This window comes from Tricharina praecox (genome assembly GCF_024521635.1).
Source record: "Tricharina praecox strain CBS 144465 chromosome Unknown BZA05scaffold_16, whole genome shotgun sequence".
Lineage (NCBI taxonomy): Eukaryota > Fungi > Ascomycota > Pezizomycetes > Pezizales > Pyronemataceae > Tricharina > Tricharina praecox.
In genome coordinates, this window is record NW_026250418.1 from 413,454 (window position 1) to 430,415 (window position 16,962).

At 52.5% G+C, this 16,962-nt stretch overlaps 3 protein-coding genes across 3 annotated transcripts; 1 reads left to right on the forward strand and 2 right to left on the reverse strand.

Moving 5' to 3' along the window:
• Positions 1-70: 70 nt before the first annotated feature.
• BZA05DRAFT_401525 (uncharacterized protein) lies at positions 71-993 on the reverse strand. The gene is made up of 2 exons (XM_051483997.1): positions 735-993; positions 71-575 (listed from the first exon to the last, which is right to left on the reverse strand). Exons 1-2 carry the CDS (start codon positions 919-921, stop codon positions 433-435), a joined length of 330 nt encoding a protein of 109 aa, XP_051338430.1. The 5' UTR covers positions 922-993; the 3' UTR covers positions 71-432.
• A 5,242-nt stretch (positions 994-6,235) lies between these two features.
• BZA05DRAFT_76776 (uncharacterized protein) lies at positions 6,236-6,923 on the reverse strand. The gene has a single exon (XM_051488617.1). It carries the CDS (start codon positions 6,708-6,710, stop codon positions 6,318-6,320), a length of 393 nt encoding a protein of 130 aa, XP_051338431.1. The 5' UTR covers positions 6,711-6,923; the 3' UTR covers positions 6,236-6,317.
• BZA05DRAFT_76781 (uncharacterized protein) lies at positions 6,438-8,410 on the forward strand. Its single transcript, XM_051488618.1, has 2 exons — positions 6,438-6,820; positions 6,933-8,410. Exons 1-2 carry the CDS (start codon positions 6,721-6,723, stop codon positions 8,369-8,371), a joined length of 1,539 nt encoding a protein of 512 aa, XP_051338432.1. The 5' UTR covers positions 6,438-6,720; the 3' UTR covers positions 8,372-8,410.
• Positions 8,411-16,962: the final 8,552 nt, after the last annotated feature.

Here is a 16,962-nt window from a genome sequence, read left to right on the forward strand (position 1 = left end):
GTGCGCGTGTGTGTGTGTGCGACGACGGCGCTTACGGTTGCTCCCGGAGATGACGAAGGTTCAAGGGATCCCGCCCACTGGTCCTGAGTCTGGTTTGTCTGATGTACCGAGTTGTGGCTTACGTATGATATCCGGACGGCAACTACTCTAACTCTACATCAGCCCTTTGGTTGCAACTTATGTACTTGCTGGCAGCCGGCCGACCGGCCGGCAGAATACGGAGGAGTACTCCATAGTAGTATTGTCCGCAGTTACAGCGCGTGTAGGGAACGGCGCCTTTTCCACGATTTCCACGATCCCACGATCCCACGATTCCGCTGTCCACGATTCCCTCCCCGCAGCCCCGCTTCTCTTCTCGGAAGCAAACGTGAAACGCCCGCCCCGAAGCGGTTATATACACTACACCCGAGACGGATTGGGCGGGCGGGCAGGCTATGTACCTATGATGTTCGCTTTCCTCCGGGGCCCAGGGGGCTGCTCAAGCTCAAGGTCGAGGTCGAGGAAAGCAGGCAAGCAGGCAGGGCTTGTCCTTGCACGTACGTACATACAGCACAGCACATGTCTGTCCGTCCGTCCTGCCGTTCGTCGTGCTTAGTCGAGACTCGAGAGGTATGTAAGAAGTAATATGATACGGTACTCTAGTAGCAGTGCATGGTATGTACGAGTACAGCCAGGTCGGTTTTTTCTTCTTCTCCATATCATACTTGTTATGTAGAGTAGAGTAGAGTACCTGCCTTGGCTTGACTTGAATTGACTTCCGTTTGTTTGCCCGTTTGTTTCCCCACAATGCAATGCGATTCGCTTTTTGATTTTGGTTTTTTCGGTTGCCGCGGGCGCGGGCGCGCGCTCTCGCGCATGGCCAGTCCGGTTGGGAAAAAGAAATAAGAAATGGAAAAAAAAAAGAACTGATGCTTCAGGCATCAATCAATGCTCAAACAAGCAAGCAAGCAAGCTTAAAGCTCAAAGGCGCGATCTCGTCTCGTCCCGTTTCAGGGAGGGGGAGGGGGAGTGGGGGGGACGGGGGAGGACGAGCGACGTCGGAATGCGGAGAATCCCAACCCACATCCATCAGGGGACAGGACAGGACGGGACCGGACAGCAGAAGTCACTACCATGTAGACTCTAGGCGTCACACTCCCCCCCGCCCCGCCCCTTTGACGTCCGCGCGAGTAACAGTCAAGTCAAGTCAAGTCAAGTGAGGTGTCGATCATTCACCCCTCGGGGAGGAGGAGGAGCTCAGCTGAGTTGCCTGCCTGCCTGCCTGCCACTGCCAGCGAAGCATTGAGCGATGTCCACGTGCACGCACGCACTCATCTTTTTTTTCCCCTTCTTACCCCACGGGGTGGAGGGAGGAAGGAGCAGCGACGAATGATGCCGCGAGATAACAATAGAAAGTACTCTACTCTATGAGTCTATGTACTGTAACTATTGCATGTCATCATTGTCATGTCGTTTTTACACAACGGAATGGAATAGAAACGAATCAACGAATGGATCAACGAATGAATGAATCAATGAATGAACGAACGAATGAACGAACGAATGAACGAATGGATGAATCAATGTGAGAGGCGGGGTGAGTCGCAGCTCTCAACTCTCAAGCAGTAGTTACTCTACCTGGGTAGAGGTGAGGTGAGGTGAGGCAAGGCAAGGCATTGGTGATGGGATGGGATGGGATAGGTTGGTGAATCGTGATGAGTCCTCAGTCGTTCGGTCGCTTTTCTTGGTTACCTGATTGCTTTGCTTGCTTGCTTGCCTGGGTTACCTGACTGCTTGCGTGCTGCTTGCTTGCGGTCGATTGCGAATTTCCCTCCCTCGCTGCCTGCCTCCCTCCCGTCTTCGTCTTCTCTCCGGGAGGAAGAAATTTTTCCTTTCCTTTTCTTTTCTTTTCTTTTCCTCGCTCGCCGTTCCTTCTTTTCTTTTCGCGGCGAGACGTGATAGCCGTCTGAATATTATCTTCTCTTCTCTAGGTAGGTCCTCTAGGTACTCTACTCCTGCTCGTCCGGGAGAGGGGGAGGGGGGAGGGGGAAGGCAATCGCAAAAGGAACTGCAGGACGTGGAGGAGCAGGACGTGGAGAAGGACGTGGAGGAGGAGTAGAGTAGGTAGGTGGAGGAGGAAGTATGAAGTAATAGTAATCCCTAGCTGCTGCTGCCGCTGCAAGTCCGTCCACGTCCCCTCCACGTCCTGGCTCCTCCACGTCCGCCGAATTCGACTCGACTGGACTCGAGCCCGTGGGGAACTGGGGCTTGCACCTGCCACCTACCACCTCGTTCATGGGGCTATTTTCAACCGCCTGCGGTGTATGTATGTATGTAGATCGCTGGAAATATGTAGTTGCTTGGGTTAGGTACGTTAGGTACCTGTATGTATGTACCTGTGCCTAACCTATACATATCATACGTGCGGACTACCCACATACTAGATATACACACATGCCTAGAGGTGGACCTAAGCGAGTGACGGGATGCGACGCGACGCGACGCATTCACGATACGATCACAGGGTGGTGGTGGAGGTGGTGGTGAAGCAAAGCCACGCAAAGCAAAAACAAGGCGGCCTGGCTGGCTGGCTGGCGGGCGCGGGCTCATCACCTGTGCGAGTTGTGTGCGTGGTGTGTGCACTATGGGTGCGTGGTGTGATGGGGCGTTTGAACGTTTAGAGTACCTTGGCTGAGGCGTCACGAGTACTCTACCTTCAGTTCTTCTCCTCCTCCTCCTCCTCCTCCTCGAGTCCTTGGTAGGATCCCAATTCGATATCTAGATTCTAGATACATATCGCCGCAAACGGCCATCACATCACGGGGTGGGGAGGATGGTCCGGGGGTGTTCCGGAGGTGGCAGTGAGCAATTGAGATAGAGTACCTACGGTACTCGCTAACTATCCCGGAACGGCGTGCACACTCGACGGTGGACAGGTGATACGAGTGTATGTGTGTACGGTGCCTTGTGGTCATCGTCGTGGTGGTGGTGGGTAGAGCTTTCTTTCTTTCTTTCTTTCTTTCTTTCTTTCTTTCTTTCTTTCTTTCTTTCTTTCTTCTTTCTTTCTTTCTTTCTTTTCGATCCACCCTCCTCCAGCTCCAGCTGGCGGAAGAACTAGAGTACTGCTTTCTGCTGCTGCTGCTGCTGCTTGCGATACTTCCTGCTGCCGTAGACTCGCTCTATCATACCTAGTAGGTACGATAGATAGCAGCTCAGCTCAGCTAAGAACTCTGACTCTCTAGATAACCGTTCTTTCTGCTGGGGGGTTCGTGCCGGAGAGGAAGGGGAAGGGGAAGGGGGGGCATACATATCGCTCTGGCCGACCCGACCCTACTCTACCGACCTATGTACCGATCACATGTCGAAAAAAATTCCGGTCCTGTCCTGTTGAACATACCGAAGAAGGCAGTCCGAAGAATTGCCTTCGCTTCGTAGATACCGGTATGTAAATAGCTGGTGGAGGGTGGAGGGCGGAGGGTGGAGGATTCACCACCAACTCCTCCACTCCACTCCACTCCCTCTAGAGTATCGGTAGCCCACGGTAGGGGATGGATGGAAAAACCTCCAAGCAAAAAAAAACTCCGCGAATTATGTAGAACCTATGATATGTATGCTGTATGTACGCTGTAGGTATGATGTATGTAAGCCTCCCCTTCCCTCCGGAGCGCCTCCTCCTGGTGTTGTATTTTACCCGGTGAGTTGAATTGAACCGGACGTTTCGAGGTCCCAACTACTGCCTGCCAGACAGGACAGGACAGACAGGACAGGACAGAAACGACAGACAGAAAGACAACCATCTCGGAATGGCGTACCAAGATTTCCCTTCCCTTCCCTCCCTACTCCCCCCACCCGCCCGCGCCAAGGAGTAATGGCTTCGAAGTTCGATGGGGGGGGGGATGTGGAGACCAAAGCACACACCACCACAGCACACACAGCACGCACACAGCACGCATCCGATCAGGTATTCTCGATGGATGGATGGATGGATGGATGGATGGATGGATGGACTTGTGGTTGGAGGACTCGACTAGAGTAGAGTAACTAAACGGACGGAGGAAAAAAAAGCAGGAAAAAAAAAAGAAACGGGAAGAAGCCGAAGAAGAAAGAAGGAAAGAAAAGAAAAAGAAAAGAAAAAGCCAGGCAGACAGACACGAGATGCGAAAGTGGTGAAGAAGAGGATTGAGAGGATAGAGTGCCTTTTTGGTTTGATTTGGTTTGGTTTGGGGCTTGTTTGCTTTCCTTTCCCTTCCTTTCCCTTTCCCGGGGAAACTGGCAGGGCGCCCGGCCGGCTGGCTGGCTGGCTGGCATGGTGTGGAGTTTCTTCTTCTTCTTCTTTTTTTTTGTTTCTTTCTTTCTTTCTTTTACGGTGCTCTGTGAGGTTTGCTCTCGCTCTTATTATCCACGACATCTTTGGAATGTCGCGCGGGATTATTTTATTATTTTCTTTTCTTTCTTTCCCACTTGCGTTCAATCAAAGCAGCTTGACGAACGGACGCGAGCGAACGAGCGGGAAACAATTGGGGGACGGGGAGTCGTGGACGGGGGAAGGATAAGACAAGACAAGGGCAGAGCAGGGAGAGACCGGCCGCCGCCGTCGAGTAGAGTAGAGGTTGAGTAAGTACCGGTATGTAACAACAACGGCGACAGCAGACAGCAAGAGAGAGAGAGAGAGGCCTCGTGACGGTTCCCATGACAGGAGCACTGCCGCCGTAACCTTCCTCCCTACCCTACCTACTGCTGCTGGTACGTACCTGTTGCTCACCAAGCGACCTTTGTTTCGTTCGCTGGCAGTGAGCGGACGGGGAGCCGGAGGGAGGGAGAGAGAGAGAGGGAGGGAAGGAAGGAACGAAGTCCGGAGGAGGAGGTCATAGTCACGGTCATAGGTGGAGGCAAGTAGAGTAGAGTACATACCTCATACACACACACACATACAGCATTTGGAGATGTGGGTGGGGCAATGGGAAAATGAACGTGGCGGGTGGGATTTACATTCGCTCTACACACCGGTACCAAGGTACATAGCACTGTACAGTACGTTTGGTTCCTATCGGCCCCCTCAAGTTCTTTAGCAGTTTGTTACATGGTAGCAGGCAAAAACGGGTTCTCATCCGTTTGAGGGGTGGCCATCGTGGCCACGATGGAAACAGTCAGCATCTCGCGGCGCCATCACCAGCATCACCAGTATCACCAGCATCACCAGTATCACCAGTATCACCAGTATCACCAGTATCACCAGCATCACCAGCATCACCAGTATCATCAGCATCATCATCAGGCTCATCGAATACATACGTTGGCCATCCGTCCGGAGGCAGGAGGCATGGACTGCATGAAGCATGGCAAGAACGGTATGTACATCGTAGCAAGCTTCTCAGCAGAGCATAAGAAGTGAATCCAACCATGTGCTACCTATAGCAAATCATAGCAGAGCAGAGCAAGCAAAGCAAATCGCAAATCGCAAATCGAGATAGCCAAAGCAAAAAAGAAAGCATGGTGTGCGGTGCGTGAGTTGAGTGAGTGCGTGTGGTGCGTGAGTGCGACGAGGAGCCCCCCACCCGATGGGCCACCTACATACCTGCCAGCCATAACCAGCCAGCCAGCTGCCAGCCAGCGAACTCTGAAGGAACTCACGGGCTCTCTTTTCGTCTTTCTTCTTTTTTTTTGTAGGTAACAGGATCTAAATTCGGTTCGCACCTGGTAATTGCCCGAACGGGCCCACTCCACTGGACAGTACGGCAACAAGTCAGGTTCTACTTCAGTCCGTGGTGGGTTGCGATTGCCCTGCCCTGTCTTGTCCTGCCCTGTCCTGTCCTGTCCTGTCTTGTCCTGTCTTGTCCTGTCCTGTCCATCCATATCTCACGTTTTTCCTTCTTTTTTTATTTATCGGTGGCCAGACAGCCAGCCCGCCCAGCAGGCCAAAAGCGAAGCAAGCGGAGCAGAGCACGCACACACGCACGCCTCAACTAACACCTAACCCCCCCCGATTACCCATGGCCACCCACCGCCCCCCTCCCCACCCGGGGCCACACCCCCCCGTCCCCCCGTCCCCCCCCCCCCAATCTCCCGGGTGGTACGCTAGAAAAGAAGACTTGCCGGCATGAAGGTGGTGGACATCTAGAAGTCGTCGTCCAAAAGACAAAGCCTATAACCCTTCACCCGCCCGCTCCCACATAACTACCCATTCCCTCGGTTTCTCCACTTCTCCCTAACGTTGATTCTGCGTCTATTTACATATACCTCCCACCCCCCCGCCTACCTCCACCACCACAACCATCAACCATCTTCAACTACTACAACTGTTCCGAATCTATATACCCGGTCACCAGTCCTCCTTCACTTCAGGATCTACACCCACCACTACTCCTTCCGACTTTATATACCGTATACATCTCCGCCAACAGGACCGCCAACAGGACCGCCGCCACTGACCAGAAAACCATCGACATCACTCGCACGCAAACTCCTACCCGAGAATCGATCGAATCGAAAAAAAAGAGCGAGAAAAAAAAGAAAAAGACCCCACCCGTCTCATCTACTCCCCACACCCGCTCACCCCCGCAAACCATCCTCGAAAGCTTTTCCAAGGGGTTTTCATCCTCGAATCTCAGCATACAAAGCCGTTGGATTTCCCGCGGCACCGATAACATCAACAATCTTAGTCCTCCACCACCCGCTTCCCTGCCACCACCACCACCTCGTTCGCGCTCCCGCAAGTGATCGATCTCATACATACACCTCAAGATGCCTTCGCGGCTAAATAGCCCTATTCTCGCCGTCGATATGAACCGTGTCGCCGGTGTCGACCCTAGTAATGTGGATAATCTCTACAGCATGTGGACCAGTTAGTAGGCACCTATCCAAAAAGAACGAAGAAAGAGAAAAAAGAATGAAAGAATGAAAAAAGCATCGTCAATCCAGTTTCGATCAGGAGGCTAACCATCGGATCGATAAAGTCTTTTCAAAATGCGCCGAGTCACTTGAGAACGGCCGTCGGCTAGAAAACTTGAGCTGGAGGCTATGGAATCGGGAAACTTTCTGCTGCGACAATGGCATCCCGGCTACTGTCGTTGCCTCCACCACCACTACCAACACAACCACACCGCCAGCGACGACAATACCGATAAGGAAACCGAGGCGTCAGGAGGAGCCTTTAGACATGCCAGAGCTTTCCTCGAGCGTGGTGTCAGCACCATCGGACGACGAACTGCCGGAACAGCGATCGGGAGCAGTCGGGATCAAACGCCCTTGTCTGACCAGGAGCGATTCCAGCCGAGGCAGAGAAAAGCACATGACTCCGGTCCACCTGGCTAAGATCATGGAGGATATGAGCCACAGCAAATCCGCGGCCGAGGAGTGGAAGGCTCAATGCGCGCGCATGCGACGGAAAGCATCTTCCATGCCCACTGAGCGTGTACCCGCTGCGATGGCCGCGTTGTCCAAGAGCTGCGATGATGGTACGGAAGCGAAGAGCACCCACAGCGTCGTTCGTGGTTTCTCGCCCAGCCGGGTGTCCTCGTCGTATCGATCATCGGCGAACCTCGCTGCTGCCGCCTCCTCGAAGGTAGTCGTCGCCCCGTTGCCAGCGAAGATCGCTACTCCCGCACCGAAACCAGTACCGGCACAAGCACCAGCACCGTCGACACAGAAGAAGAAGCAGCCCGTTTTCTTCTTCGCTTCGTCTCCTTCGTCCGACGGCAGCCCAGATGAGTCTTACTGTTCGTACAGGCAGCCGAACGACAAGAAGACATCCTTCATGGACGAAGTTGCAACTCGAACCCTCTACGACGATGATGATTCGGATGACGACGAGGTTTCTGAGAGCGCCATCGACGATGACGACCTCGAATGGGAATCCTCGTCCGAGAGTGGCTCATCCAGCTACGACGACAACTCGATGTTCAAGCGTGTCGAAAGTCGGCCCAATCTGATCGCGTCCCGCCGATCTCTCCTGTCCACGATGCTCCACGAGCCCGAGCGTGCCGCGCATCTCGCCAGCGTAGCCTCGAAGTCGACTCCCGCCCTCCGTCGATGCAATTCGCCCCGTGAGCCCCCGCTCGGTACGCCCGCCTCCAGGGAAGACGAGGTTCCGGGCTCGAAGCCCATCCGCCGCATCAACACGGCGCTTCATCCGCTCGCCTTGTCCCCGCGAACCACCCGGCGCAACATGCTCGCTACCGAGCTCACCGAGTCGCTGCGCAAGCATCTCCTGTGGGAGAGGCAGCAGAAGAACACGACCGCCTCGGCTCATCTCAAGCGGAGATACACCGCCGCCGATGTCACCAAGCTGGCCGATTACCCACAGCCTCGCGGTAAAGGGTGCACTTCCAAGAACAACTCTTGGAACAACCCCTTCGACGAGACCCAATACGAATACCACGCGGCCGGGTGGTAGAGTTATAAAAAGAGGAGTGGGGGGATTGTACAAATGAGCGTTTTTTCTTCTTTTCGTTTTCTTTTTTTCTCTCAGCTTCAGTACATAAGGGTTCGGTTTTTCTTTTCTTTCCTTTTTTTGTGTATCAGTGGGGGCGGATGGTGTTTTTGTGTTTTCTGTCTAATATCTTGGGGCGGGGTGTATACTCTGCATTCGGCGTCGTATGGGGTTTGGCATTCTGTTAATTGTTCACACCGGGAGATGGCGCGAGCCATCATATATCTGCCTTTTTTTGTCCGTCTACTCTTCAAAAACCTCCTTTTTATTTTTTGTATGGAGTTTATACCAGTTTGGTCGGCAAAGGTGGGGAGGAGTCTAAAATTCATAGTGTATTGTACGTTACTTGGTTGAGAGGGAGGATGAATGGATGTGGGCGGGTTGGCCACTGTATCTAGTACTTGGGAGATGAGAGCTGGAGGTGGAGGTGGTGGAGAGTACGGAATATGAAGATGATACAAAACAAACTCACGCTTGCTTGCGTTCCCACGATCCTTCACGATGCCATGTATGATACGGTACTTGTAACTACTGCACATGCACGAGCGTTTTCTGCCCCACCCAACCCAACCCAACTCTGTTGCTTGCTGTTCCTTTTCGCCTATGACCTACCTTACCCATGCCCATGCCCACCCATCGTGAGATTGAACTCTGGCCTGCATGATATGTCGTTAGTTACCTAGGTGGGTAGTTAGCCACGTGCGTGCAGTGACGATCTATGTACTATACATACATGTGGTGCTGCGTGGGAGGGATTGTGGAGGGATTGTATGTAGCAGGGTACGAGTAACGAGAATGCGGAGGAGGGAGGGGGATATCGTCATTCTTCCCCAGAATCCAAATGCTATGGTTTTCGACATCGGCACTTACATACATACGGGTTTGCGGGGAGTGGGGAGTGGGACGTGACGGGGTGGGACGGGGAAATCCGTCTTGATCGGAGTGGATGGGCGAGACGGATGGATGGGTGGGTGGTACATAGGGTGGTGGTTTCTGGATTATTTCCTACAATAAGATACATCATGATCTGCGCAGAGCATGAAGAGTGTGGATTCATGGTTCCTTTTTGGGGCGGTTGGGTAACGTTGGGTGGGGACTCGGGATTGACATTGGCAGTGATCGCCATCCACTCACCCACCCACTACCGACCACCCACCACCCGGAGGAGAGAAGGCAGAAGGGCAGAAGGGCAGAAGGGCAGAAGGGCAGAAGATAAGTCGCGTGCTTGGGAGATGTGTAGATCATGACGAACATGTATCTACATAAACCACGGTTTGATAGGATATCCGGGTACCGTACCTACCTCATGCCCAGATACCGTGAGGGATATATCGATTTCGTCCCCTTCCCTTCCCTTCCCTTCACTTCCGCTCCGCCGTACCCCGACTGCACGTTCCGCCCTAGGGCTCGTGCGAGATCGCGAGATTTCGCGAGATTTCGAGGGGATTGCCGAGCTTGGGATGGGGATGAGACGGTATCGGGATCGGCGGTGCGGCGCCAGGGCCGGGGCTGGAGCCGGGGCCCTGTGGGGAACTCAATGGTGTGGGGAAGGAGCAGGATGAGGAGGGAGGGGGAGGAAGGGGGGGGATGGGGAGGAGCCGAGTGCTGATCTAAGATATCAATCCCACGGTAAACCGTAAGATGTTGTGACTTCCGGGGTTGGAGCCAGCACCCGCACCCGGGCTCGGCTTCGGCTTCGGGGTGGGATCGGATGGGCGTCGGGCGGGGGGCAGGGGGGTGAGCAAGAGCAGGAGGAGGCGAGTGATGCACAAAGAGCTTGCTCGGACCTGGCCCCTGGGCTCAGTGGGCTCAGTGGGCTGATGATGATGCGAGATCGGCTTCTAGTAAGCTTCTATGTAGTTCTAGGATTGTCGTATGGCGTCAGGGCTCACGAGCCACGAGCCACAAGGGATAGTGTGAGGTTTCGCAAGCAGGTTCGAAGACTTTGCTCTCTACTCTACTCTACTCTACTATGTAAAGTACTAGGTCAAAAGTTAACGCCAGGGGGCCGTTTTACACCAAAAATGGCCACTTTCACACGACTAAAACTCATCCTTCCTCTGACAGAAAAATATTGTGTCTTTCACAGACGCCGTGAAATCATAAGCCCTCTCATATATGAAAAAAATTTGACCGCTTTTAGTCAAGATTGATGGTTTTTAGTGGTGATTTGCACATGACTTAAAAAGTGATTTCGCATCTTGTATGGGGCTCCCACACAAAAAGTTGCACGACAACCAGCGAAAACCATAAATTTTTCTCCTGAGCCGCATTGCTCAACCACAACTGCTTACATTTGCGAGCCAGTTTCTTATACGGTCACCTAAGTAGTTAACAAGGACTTCCAATTGCCCAATATTTTTTACAGTGTGTTTGGGACGCAGAATCTGTGGTTGAAAATGGATAGCCTGGAGACAATGGGACTTGGGTTAGCCGCATAACTTCGCATAAAATATTGATTTCTTTTGGCTGGAAATTTTGTCGAAGCTGAATATGTATCTAATCATCCTGTGTACAAATTTGTATTACTTTCTATTGTGTGGTTGTGGTGTTCGAGAGGTTTAGATGTGTGGTGTGGTGGTCTTGTAGGGGCGAGTGGCGATAACTTTTGACCTGGTACTTTAGGTGTGTACTACTATGTACGATGGCTCAACCGTCTTGGAAGTTGGAATCACAGTTACAGCCCATCCATCACTGTGGACCCACGACCCACGCGGAAAGGTATTGGGTACTCGTGGATGATTGATTTGCGCAGCGAGAGCTGGGAGGTTGGGACTTGTGTGGACGACGTAACCGTGGAGGATACCTACACAAAGTGAGAGTGAGTATCGACGAGAGCAAAACCAAGCAACTGACTGAGAATGTCGAGTGGACTAACTCATCTAGTCTGGAGCCTGGCAAAGGTACATATTGTGATCTGATTTCCCAGCCCTCTCTGCTTGATCTCATGGTGGGTTCCGGCTTCATCTACTTCGAGTCTTCAACCCCCTTTTCCTTGCTTTGGAATTGCTACACTCACTGGTGTCGTTCAGTGGTGGAGGTGGGGGATTTCGATTCGATGGTGTTCCTACATTGGCGCTCATATGGTATCGTAAGCACTAACTAGCAGAGCGCGGTTGCCAACGTCTAGAGAGTCAACCAACTGAAATTCATCCTCAGTATCCGTAGAATAAACCTGATGTCTTACGGAAGAGATGACGAGTATTGAAAATGGTGGATTGCATGACAGTGTAGCTGCCTGGGGACGTAGGGCAACAGACAGCAATCTCTTCATATGGGGAAGAAGAGGAACACGAGTAAGTAGTGCGTAATAAAACCACCGGATATGTAGACCATGAACGAACCACGTTATACGGGCTTGTATACTGAAGTCCAAGAGGTTAGTATATTTTCTGGACGCTTCGAGAACCTACGATGGATGGTCGAAGCTGACTGAGATGGGTAGACCCCAGCACAAGCCATCACTCGCCTGCTCAAACTTCCAGTAAATTCCCAAGCCTTCGCTACTTTCACCTCCCTCCTCAATCAGAGTTTGCCCTAGAAACCGTCTTTCTACTCGCTTTCCTCAACAACCTCGCTGTGTTCTAGCCCTAATCAAGTACGACTAGTAATGAACCACGGTGCTCAACCCCTCCACGCCCTCGACTTCAACTTCACCGCAACCAACTCAGCATCAACATCGACACTATGAGCAACCAACTCAGCATCACCATCGACACTATGAGCAGCGACGACGAAGGTAGCAGCAACAGCAGCAACAGCAGCAGCGCCAGCAGCAGCAACAGCAGCAGCAACAGCAGCGCCAACAGCAGTAGCAGCGGTAGTGTCGACACGATTGTCGACAAGCAGCAGCCTCCAGCTCCACTTCCGCCGTCGCCGTCTACCTCAATACCAGAATGGGTCTCGACTTACTTCACCAGTGATCCGAGCACCGACAAGCTAGTGTTATATATCTGCAAGGTGTGCGGCGCGGTCGCCACGAAGATGGGTGTCGCTCGGCATCTGGAGCGGTGGCACGGCATCAAGTGCGAGCCCGTGAGGTTCTGAGGCGAGGAAGGGCGGGGGATCGGGGGTCGGGTGGATGGGGATTGGCTGTTGTTAATCCTATCGCTACGGCATAAAAAATGATGATGATGATGAAGGCGTAACGATGCTTCCGGCACAAGAATGCATTCCTACTCAGACTCATGCTCGATTCTTTTGACGTTCGTGAGTGTGTACGGTACTTGGCTAAGCTGCCTGTGTGTTTTCTAAGTGGTAGACTCTCCCTTAGGAAGGATGCGGGGCGTGGTCAATTCCACCTGGTAAGTGCCCCCCCACGATGCATACACGATACTTACTCTATTGCACGAACGTTTCCTGCCCACCCCAACCGACCGTGCCGCCTTCCCTTTCGCCTACCTACCAACCTACCTACATAGCAGCAAACCACGAGCTCATGCGATCGAGATTCGTGAGATTGAACTCTGAAGTCTGGCCTGCACATGCGTTCTGTGAATAGCTACATACTTTGCTGGGTAGCGAATTGGGTGCCTAGCTATGTAGCATCCTTGTTCCGTCCATGGGTCCTTGAATGTGGAGAACCTTCGTCATTTTACGGTTTTTACCCCGGATTTCAGATTTCGCGCTTGCGGGGAAGCTGGGATGGGCAAGTCATCGGGTAGGGTGGGGAAGTCATCAGACGGGCGAATTCATCGCCCATCGTCGTCGACGCCGGCCGTGAGGGTTTCCTGGATTACTAGTACATAGTCGACGCGATTTTGGTAGGGGGATACATCATGATCTACAGGAGGCTGCGGAGCGGATTCATACTCGCGAGTGGGATTGATCGACATCTCTAGTCGCGGCTGGGCGCTGCAGCCTGCAGATCATGACGAGCACCCTCACCACTGCGGGTAGGGTGCTTATGTAGAGTACCCCGGCTGACGGGACGTTACTGCACATACATACCCTGAGGGATTATCGAGCGAGATCTTGAGATTTGGGGGGAGGGATGAGCACACCCACCTAGCTTCCACTGCTCGTTTCTCTACCACTCACCGTGGGAAGATCACTCTTCGGAGGGGATTGCCGGTGGGATTCGTGACCGATGCGTGGTGGGCTCGGAGGTTTAATGCGAGCTCGATCGACTGTGCGACGAGATGGCGAGTCGAGGCGGTTAAAAGGTGTGCGACTGCTGACCCAAGATGTCACCGCTATATATGCGTAGGCGGAGTGAGATGCGGAATCTCCGCCCGCCCCCAAGGCGTCGGAGTAACGTGGGCGTGAGGCATGCGGGGGTGGGTGGGTAGGGGGGTAGCCAACTACCTACGTGAGGGAGGTGTTCGATCGAGTGATCCGTACCGTGGGAACTGGGCTTCGCCGGCGTTTGGCTGATGGATGATGTGGGATCGGCTTTTGGGATTTTCGCATGGCGTCAGGGCTCACGAGGTGGGCCCGACTGGATGAAAGTAGGCAGGAAATTGGATGGAAGAGGGTTCACGTATAATGCAGCCCATTCATGCGTCACGACTCACAAGGTGGTCCCGATTCGATGGGAAGTAGGCAAAAAAAAACTGGGTGGAAGAGGGCTCAAGTTGAACGCAGTCCATTCATGCGCCACGGCTCATGAGGTTAATCACCAGAGGGATTTGCATAGAGAGGCCCCTATGGTGATGCTCTGGGATACCGGTACTTCGGTGGTTCGGGGCAAAAGATGGCCCTTCAAGTTCCTTGGTGCTTCGCGACGTCAGAAAACCGCAGAAGCTAAGCAAGCAAATAAGTGCACGCATCGGAATGGAAGCTGGAGACTGTCACAGACGATCATCCAGTGTAAACGCTGCTGGGCTGCCTACTCCGGGGTAAATGGACGTCCGGCGAGACGATAGGCAAAGGTGTGAGTAGTAAGCAATACAGCGATAAATCGAAGAAGCTTAGAATTGCGGAGGTCCCTATTGAGAGCTTTTGGGTGTCTCGAACGGAATGGGGGCGATTGGTTGCTCCCGCAGGTGGAGTCAATGGATGCGAGTGATCCCAAGATTTTCTACACGCTTACTACCAACCCTTCGTTCGAATCCAACAGGAGGCTGCAGTGGCCACTGTTAGAAGTCTAAAACCTTCGACTGTTAGAGAATATATCCATATCCACATGTAGAGAGCACTGGGAGAATGCAATGGCAGCAAGGTAGCATACCTAAGTACTGTATAGTGAAGGGGAGGGTAAAAAATACGCTTTGTGACCGTACCGATACGGAAAAAGGCGTATCGATACGGTGAAAATACGTATTTTGACCGCACCGATACGCCAAAAAGCGTAGTTTTTACCCCCCCCTTCACTATACAGTAGGTACGTGATATTTCCTGGTGGTTTCTTCGGGAACCTATCGGGTGAACAGAGTATTCTACGGTATAGTAGATTAGACGGTTGACTTCGGACGTAACGATGGGCGTTGGCGGTCAGTGGTTTGTGTATAGGTAGTACCAGGTTGCCCCATGGTTGTTCACTCGAACATGAATCTTAAAACACCGTCACATAAAGATACAAGGAGCCCGTAGAGTACACGACGACAGCTGCCATTGGAAGGAAAGGGTTATCAACTATCCATAGAGTTCCTCGCCTCCAATTACCACGGCGATTGGCCGGACTTTTTCCCACATCGAGAGTCCAGCTTTTATTATGCTATGTGAGTGACAATATGTGACGCCGCGCAACACGACGTAATCCCTCAACACATACGAAATCAGCTGTCGAGAGAGACGTTCACAGCTCTGTAATGAGAGAAAGGAAGGCTTTTGATGCGGATAACTCCTAGCCTATCCAGTCATTCGTACGGTGCTCACGGCCATCGATGGTGCTGGCAGTGGAGGACGGTGCGGGGTGGTTCACGGAGGCCTTTCGGAAGGTCTCGATAACTACACGGTGGCCCGGAGCCCACCAGCCTAACCATACTGAAGAACATCATTATTACCGGGCTGCCCATATCTCCCTTATACCTTTTTGTTTTCCTTTTTCTCCCATCATAACACATTATTGTACCCAGAGCTCATCGCCTTTACCTTTATTACTGCCTTCTTTAGCCAGGTGGATTAGTCCGGAGACCACAGAGTTCATCGATACCACCGCCCTGGCTGCGGAGGTCAATTTTACACCCCTCCTCCTGCTGATGTTGATAAAGCAATGGTTTGGTTTTCCGTCAGTGGCTTGCTCCAGGCGAAGACGCCGAATGATGGCACTTTACGCACCAATCTAGGTATCCCTTGGTCGGGCGAATACATTCACGGAAAATGTGTACTCTATCTTGTATTATTTAGTGCTGATGAACGCGGAGGCAGAGGTGACTTGTCGTCACCGGTGAGACCAACTGTTGAAGAAGCGGGGCCTTGTCGGGACCTGGTGAGACCAAGTGTTATAGGAGAGATCCAATGCGGTCGTTCAACGTTTGAATATTTCTGCTGTCACTGTTTCTGTTCGTCCGTCTCGTCTTGTTTTCTTATCATCATCTTCTTCAATTGATCACGTTTTTTTCCTCACCCTTTTTTGGGTCTCTCGGTGCGCATGAGCTAGAGCTAAGTAGCCTAGTATTGCTTTGAAGAGCAACATCATCTCATGGGATGCTCAAACATAGCCATCAGATCCAACTATCATGTCTGCCAAACAAGCCCACATACCAGTCACAGAGATATCCCCCGACACTCAGAAGAACCCGAGATTAGAAGCACCAGAGACTTTCCCTCCGTTGCATTATCACAAACCAAAACATATCGGTCCGCCAAGAGTTCCCGAAGGGACAGAACTGTCTCCACAGGCCATTTTCTCGCTCTACTAGGTGCTGGAGTGACAAGATCCTTTAGCGGATCGTCGATGCCACTAATATTTACGCGAAGCCAATGTGGAACCCACTACCTTCTGGGCTTGTTCGTCTCCGCGAGTAGAAACCGTTGTCCATCAGAGAACTACGGTGCTTTCTGAGCACGACAATCCCCATGGGAGTCGCCAAGTTGCCGCAACTTCACCATTGCTGGTCTCGAGCCTTCGTCGATTTTTCAAACGTAACGCTCTCGCTCAACTATATGAGCAGATCAGACGGTACCTCCATATCTCGAGTCTGCCCACCGATTCGAGGACCATTGCATCCAGGTCGGACGAACTGGTCACAAAGGCTCAAACCGCTATCCTCGCACCCACGAAGACTTTCTCGGCGTGATTGAAAGTACATAAGCACTGCCTATTGCACGATACAACTGTTCCATGTATCCGCTGGACCAAGGGATACCGGTAGCAGAAGCCCTACATAGAAGTTAGTAAAGGAGCTTTTCCCAAGCTGTTACGGAAAGTCTCGGAACAAGGTGCGGCCGTCGGCTTTGCCCTGCGCGGTAAGGGGAATTTCACTTTCGCAGAAGCCGTAGACTTCTCAGGGATTGCTACCGTCGTAGTTATCGATCAGGCCAGAGGTCGGGCGTTCGACATACTTCGGTCAGCGCCCGCGCATGACAGCGAGAGGTTAGGGATCGGGTGTTACAGAATTCGGATGGAATGGAAAAATATTGTGGTTTTTAGAGGAGAGAATGGGGATTGG

What these genes read in the sequence shown, in the direction of transcription:
- BZA05DRAFT_76781 (XM_051488618.1), top strand. Translation starts at nt 6,721, where the DNA reads ATGCCTTCGCGGCTAAATAGCCCTATTCTCGCCGTCGATATGAACCGT. An exon ending in TCTCTACAGCATGTGGACCA is followed by an intron (nt 6,821 to 6,932) that starts GTTAGTAGGCAC and finishes GGATCGATAAAG; the next exon opens with TCTTTTCAAAATGCGCCGAG.
- BZA05DRAFT_401525 (XM_051483997.1), bottom strand. Translation starts at nt 921, where the DNA reads ATGCCTGAAGCATCAGTTCTTTTTTTTTTCCATTTCTTATTTCTTTTT. An exon ending in TCAATTCAAGTCAAGCCAAG is followed by an intron (nt 576 to 734) that starts GCAGGTACTCTA and finishes GACGAACGGCAG; the next exon opens with GACGGACGGACAGACATGTG.
- BZA05DRAFT_76776 (XM_051488617.1), bottom strand. Translation starts at nt 6,710, where the DNA reads ATGTATGAGATCGATCACTTGCGGGAGCGCGAACGAGGTGGTGGTGGT.